The following is a 6,855-nucleotide window of genomic DNA, read 5'->3' as shown; positions in this document are numbered from 1 at the left end:
AGCCTGGTCTACAGAGCTAGTGCCAGGACAGGCTCCAAAGCCACAGAGAAACCCTGTCTCGAAACCCCCCCCCCCCAAAAAAATTAAAAAGTAACAATTATGATCATTTTGCTAAGTACCATCATCAAAAATGGAATACAAAACATTTTTGAACTCTGGATCCCCTCCCTACCTTATAATGCACCAAAGTATTCAACTTCTATGACATTAATTCTAAGATATACTTCTATATTTAATTTCACATTCCATCAACATTTCATATTTGTTTCAAAACCAAATGAATATGGTCTTTAAAATGACATTCCACCTCCTTCTGTCCAAGCATCGTCCCAACTTTGTGAAATATAGTACTTGTGTTCTAGGGGAAAGAATGGGCTTCTGCAAGGTAGAAAGAGCAACAGCCTTTTTTCAAGGTTATGCATTCCACCTTCTTTAATAGAAAGTTGATCTAAGCCATCCAATAGTGAACACATGGCATTTTCAAATTCCTCAAATTAGTGATGCCCAATCTAAAAAAAATATTCTAAAAGAGAATTCTCTTTCTCTCTCTCTCTCTCTCTCTCTCTCTCTCTCTCTCTCTCTCTCTCTCTCTCCAGTTTCTCTATGTAACCGCTTGTGGTGACTTGCCTTGAACTCATGTAGATCTGCCTGCCTCTGCCTTCTGAGAGCTGGGATTAATACATGTACCACCACAGCCTGGTCTAAAAAAGAATTTCTTTAAATAATCTGGCTGCTGGAATAGCACGGATATTCTAAAAACTTTCATTCAAAATCCAGTCTGCAAGACAACAAACTGGCTCATAATAGTTATGTCAGAATAACTGCAATCATCTTTGCTAAGAACCCCAATTTAAATGTGACAAATGAGGTACAAGAAAGACTGCATCTTGTTAGTTCTGCCTCAAAGTACCAATAGGTTCAGGGATTTAGGTTTCAAACTCAGTCTAAAAGAAAACTTGAAGCTCTGTCAGCCTATGTAAAAGCAAAATAAAGATAGGAGGGAGGTCATGACAATCTTTGGTGGCGTGGGGGAAAGAAAAGACTGGAGACAAGCAAGAGTCAGAAGATCAAGTGATACAAACTACCCATGGGATGTAGAATTATCCTGTTCTTCACAATCCCTTATTAGTCACTATTTACAGATTAAAGTACAGACTGGAACAAAGTATCCTCCGAAGCATAGCTTGTTCACTCTCCCACTGTGTCTGTCAGAGCCAGCTGTACTTGGCCGGGTGTCATCCTCCAAGCCACAGAGAGTACACTTTCTCCCACAATGTCTTGTTTGAATCTCATCAGCTCTGGTTCAATGCATTCGTGCTGGTTGTTGGTTTTTATCAACTTGATACAAACCTAGACATATCTGAGAAGAGAAAATGCCTCCTGTGGGCAAATCTACAGGGCTTTCTTTTCTTTTAGATCTCTTAATTACATTTTATATTTTTTAACTTTCATATACTATATTTTGATCATGTTTCCCCTCCCTCAACTCCTTCCCAGACCTTCCCCACCCAGTTTTGTTATCTATCTCAAACAACAACAAAAAACACTACAAAAATGAAAGTAAAACAAAACAAAACAAAAAAAGTGAGACAAAATATGCCAAAATGTAAAAACAAAAAACAAAGCAAAACAAAAACAAGAAAACAAAGGAGTTTGTTTTGTGTTGGCCCACTATCCTTGACACAGGGCTTCCTCTGGAGTATAGTTAATATGTCCAATAATAATCCATTGACAAAAATGAGGTTCTCTTTGTTAGCTGTCTTGGTTAGGAGTGGGGCTTCACGTCCACTTCCCCCTCTCAGTGCATCCCACATCAGTCCTGCTGTGTCTTGAAGATCCTGTTAGGAGTCACCCACTACCTCTTTTGAGGGTTTCCCTGCTCGACCATTTTCTAGCTGCTGTGCTTTTCTTCCCTTCTTCTTCATGTACTTGTTAAACAACTAATACGTTAAGAGCGGTTGCTATGCTCTAAAGACTATAGAAAATTCAGAACTGAACTACCACTGAGAATTCCTTTTAGTTTCTAAAACCCGGCTACTAACACATGCCTTGTGCAGGGCTTTTCTCCACCCTCCCTGTGACAGGTGACCACTCTCATAACTGTCCACACTATGAACACGACCCAGTGACAGTGTGCTCACTACTCATCCTTGCTCCTTCCCTCACCGGGCTCGTGTGCTAAACATTCCCCTTTCTGCAATCTCACAATCCCTTGTACCTACACTGCTTTAGTGGTTTCTAGCTTCTCCCTGTTCCAAATCAAGTCTATCATCATAATTACAACTAAATGTTACTTTAAATATATTCCCTGGCTACAAAAGCACAACAACCCAATACAAATATGCAATAAAACAGATATATTCACAAAAAATGCTCTATTTTGTGATGGGTAGAAGTTAAAAACACAAAAGCTTAATTGAAATAATAGACCTTTTATCTATTATTCACCCATGACTTAAGTATGTGATTTCGGCTAGCTGTGGTGGTACAGAGCTTTACGCTCAGCATTTGAGGCAGACCAGGCAATGTCTGTGAGAATGAGGGTAGGCTGTTCTATACAGTGAGTTTCAGGCCAGCTAGTTCTATAGAGAGAGACATGGTTTCAAAAACAACCCAAATAAGTAATTCAACGGATTTTAGTACACACAGCAGGTGGGTATAAGCATCACAACTGACTTCAGGATATTCTCATTACTCCTAAGAGATATTCCATATCCTATAGCTATTAGTTTCCAACACTTGTCTGCCAGTTCCCAAGCAACCACTAATCTGCCTTTTCATTTCTACAGTTCTCCCTGTTCTAAAACAGAATCACAGTGTGTAGTTCTTGTGGCTGATTCTTTCACTAGCACAGCATTTTCAAGAGTCATCCAGGTTGTTACAGAATATCAGTTTCATTTCTTCTATGGCTAGCGATCTGAAGTTACCTATCCATCCTGATGTCCTTTTTGCTATTACAAACAATACACATTTTCATGCAAGCATGTCTTTACTTCTCCTGGGTATCTTGGAAAGTGGGAACACCTAGTTACAAGGGAGCAGTGTTCTAGCATTCGAACAGCCGTGGGCTGTTTCCTAAAGCATCTGCTTTACATCTCTCAGTCTCAATGGAGAAGATTCTGATCTCTCCAGTTTCTCCAGTACTTGTTATTATCTGCCATTTGAGTCCTCTTACTTGAGTGTAAAGTAGTTTTTTACTGTGGTTTTTGGTGCTCAGGTTTAAAGCCTGGGCCTCACGCATGTAAACACACGCTTGGCCACTAAATCATAACCTACCCGACTCTGACTTCTCATGTATTTTGTCTATCCTAACAAAACAGTGTCTACTTAGACTCTTGGTAGTGAGGCATGCCTTTAACCCCAGCACCCAGGAGGCAGAGCCAGGCAGGTCTGTGAGTTTGAGGTCAGCCTGGACTGCAGAGCTAGGGCTGCACAGAGAAACCCCCGTCTCGAAAAACAAAAACAAACAAACAAAAGGTCTACTATGTTTATATCTTTGAGCTATCTTAATTTTTATATGTAGTATGAAGAAAGAGTTCAACTTTATTCTTTTACACATAGATATCATTTGTTGGGGAAAAATATTCTGCTGAATAGTCTTGGTACCCTTATCAAGATTCAACTGGCCACAAATGTAGGCAAAACACTCATACATATAAAAATAAACAAATCTGGGGCTGGAAAGGCAGCCCAGGGGCTAAGAGTGCTTGCTGCTCGTCAAGAGCACCACACCGCCCTTTACAAATTCTTTCCTAGAAATTCTTAGCATCAGCCTACCCATCAACAGCCCTAAGACTTCATACTTCAAACATTAGGTAATGAATTGTTCCCGGGCGCTCACATAGCAATCTCATGCTTTCCACAAAGTATCTAATAAATGGACTCACAAACTCTTCAAGATTCTTAACAAATAAAAAATAAACAGTAAAACTATCCTTACTAAGCATCTCATGCTGGAATAGCTCAAAAACCCTCAACCAACCCTTCCAGGAAGAAAATTCAGATACCTTAAAGTGTACAGAATCACGAACTCTAAGAGCATGCAGTCTAACGTACATTAGATAACAAAGCTGCACCATGATGACCTGCAGACACTTCTAGAGAGCTGGGCATGGCGAGCACACCTGCAATCCAGGACTCAGAAGGCTGAGGCAGGAGGACCCAAGTTTCATGAAGGCCTGGGATGCATACTGAGACCTTGCCTCAAACAAACAAGCAAGACAAACAAACAAGACAAACCATTACCACCAATGAAAACTAAGAAATCCTGAACCTGAAGCTTCAGTTTAAACATCTGAATTTAAGGTCTTTCAGAATTTATTCAATTTCGCACCACAGCTACACTGAGCTATCAGTTTACTAAACAGACTTTCCAAACTGAATTTTAGTAAAGAGTCTATAGGATGGCAGACATCAAGAAACATTCAATGAAGCTTGTGTCAAAAATCACATAGTTTATAGTGTTTTGTGAAGTCTTTGAAACAGAACAAAGATGTAAGAGATTTGGTACCTGTAAATAGTTCTGAAACTCAAGCCTGATGGCACGTACCTGTTGCGTCACACCTGGCAGCTGAGACAAGGCCAACCTGAGCTACACAGTGAGATCCTGCCTATAAACACACAAGTGTGTGTACATGCGCAGCCCCAAACTGCCCTATCGTTCAATGTCTCTCGCAGCTGCCACTAATCCCAGGTCCTCTTGCCCACAGGTCCTCTTGCCCACAGGTCCTCTTGCCCACAGGTCCGTGTACCTGAGTAGCTCAGAGCCTGATCCACTCAGCCTATCTTGCCTAACCCCCAGGAAGCATGGACAGCAGTGATCTCACACACAGCTGGCAGCTAACAAAGCCCTACTTACCGGCAAGTCCACACTAACATCTGTACCATCCAGAAGGGACACCCTGCACGTGATGATGGACTTGGCATCTCCAGCTGCAGGAATGTGCGTGGCAGCACGCTGTGCCTCTCGGAGTCGCTCCCTCTCAGCATGTTTACGCATAGACCGGCGGCCAAGCGTTCTTCTCAGGAAGCTCAGCATTTCTGCCACTACAAAACCAGCAGTGAAATTGACAGTGAGGGAGACTTGTAGTCAACTTAATGGTGGTACTGAGAAAAAGCCCTCTGGATGTTAATCTGAAAAAGTTAAAACACATCACCTTCTTATACATAGTTCAAAGTGTGTTGCATATAATTATTGAAAATACATTCAATTTTCATGTCAAAATAATTTTTAAAGCTAGACTTTAAAATAAAGTGAGTTCGAAGCCAGCCTGGTCTACAAGAGCTAGTTCCAGGACAGGAACCAAAAAAGCTACGGAGAAACCCTGTCTCGAACCCCCCCCCCCCCAAAAAAAGAAATATTAAGATAGAGCAATGCTTGCAACTTTTGAAACTTTCTGTCTAGTTTTTATAAGGAGCTGATCTAGCAGGAGAAAGCAATCATTCGTGACGTTCAACAAATGTTTTGGGCCAGTAAGTGGTACCTAAGGTAGATAATAGCCCCACAGACATTATACAGCAGTGCCAGACACTGCTGAGGCAGACTCTCGGTGGCTGTTTTTAACTTACATTCAAAACACAAGTAATTATCTATTTCAGCAAAGTACAAATAAAGTTAAATTCCTGTTTAGTCAAGTATTATGCTCAATGTTCTACTAAGAACATTAAACAAATAGTTAAACTAGCTACTAGATATTTAAAAGATTGCACATTATAACTGAAAACATTAAATACACATATGGAAACACATAAAATGCAAACCCCATAAGTTCCTCTGTAAACCTAGTATCTTTAGTTTACATCTAAGAGACTCTGAAAAAGTAAAGGTTAACTATGTACAATTACTAATTCCAGGAAAAAAATATAGGAAAGGAAAAAGAGCCTCAGCATACACAGGGATCCATAGCAAACAGCACCATGTTGTGGGACACTCATTCTACCATAACTCTACAGTAACTACCACCAGAGGAGAGGGTGAGCATGGAGAGAGCTGTTCTCAGCTCACCTAACAGCTCAGAGAGGGGAGAGGGGGTGCAGAATTCCAGACAGAGCTACTTTTTTAAAGCCTTAAAGCCTCCAAATGAAAAGATGTGGCTACTGATCTGGTTTTTAAAAGGCTAACTTTAAAACCATACCACTACATTCAAATTTAAATACCCATGAACTAAAGATTACCAAAATATATTTTATGATGTTTTACATGTATTTTAGATTTTAACCCAAGAAGAGAACTAAAATTTGGGAGAGCTGACCAGCTATATCCACCCGCTCTGTGGTCTCTCCAAGTGGTTTTTAATAGGTCCCCAGTCTCCTTTCCCTGTGGGCCTTAGACTTCTAAAGCTCTGTTTAATGAACCCTTACTCCTTCCTTTAACCCAGCTCTTTTATACCCACAGAAAAACACCCTGATAGTTATGTTAGTCATTATAATCACACTTCTCCTGAACCTTTTATTATAATCAGATAACTATTCTTTTACTCTTTATTGCAAAAAAACTTGAGAGCATAATCATTATTTTTCTTTTGATATTTATATACCTAATTTTTTTTTATCACAGAAGACTTTTAAAAGAAAAAGATTCCAAATGCATTATAAATGCATCTCCTAAGAAACTGTAAACTGCTTTTCTAACACTCACCTTCTTTCTGGCATTGACAAACAACTGCTCCTGCAGTCTATCGAGTTAAAGAAAAACACCTTTCTTTTCGATTGCTGTTTCATTCAACAATAAACCCAATACTGTGAAGAATAGCAAGTTCCCAGCACTTAGGAGGCAGAGGCAGGCGGATCTCTGTGAGTTCGAGACCAGCCTGGTCTACAAGAGCTAGTACCAGGACAGGCTCCAAAACCACAGAG

At 40.2% G+C, this 6,855-nt stretch overlaps 1 protein-coding gene across 2 annotated transcripts in view; it reads right to left on the bottom strand.

Annotated features, from left to right (window-relative positions):
* Nucleotides 1-6,855, bottom strand: part of Epb41l5 (erythrocyte membrane protein band 4.1 like 5) — a 113,061-nt gene that overhangs the window by 100,901 nt on the left and 5,305 nt on the right. For both annotated transcript variants that reach the window (XM_013346693.2, XM_026779806.1), the window contains exon 2: nt 4,859-5,046. In XM_013346693.2, the coding sequence (XP_013202147.1) occupies nt 4,859-5,038 (180 nt within the window). In that variant the 5' untranslated portion in view covers nt 5,039-5,046. The remainder of the gene's footprint in view (nt 1-4,858; nt 5,047-6,855) is intronic.

This window comes from Microtus ochrogaster, chromosome 6 (genome assembly GCF_000317375.1).
Source record: "Microtus ochrogaster isolate Prairie Vole_2 chromosome 6, MicOch1.0, whole genome shotgun sequence".
Classification (NCBI taxonomy): Eukaryota; Metazoa; Chordata; class Mammalia; order Rodentia; family Cricetidae; genus Microtus; species Microtus ochrogaster.
The sequence above is the reverse complement of the archived record's forward strand: the minus strand, read 5'-3'. Positions and strand labels throughout refer to the sequence as shown.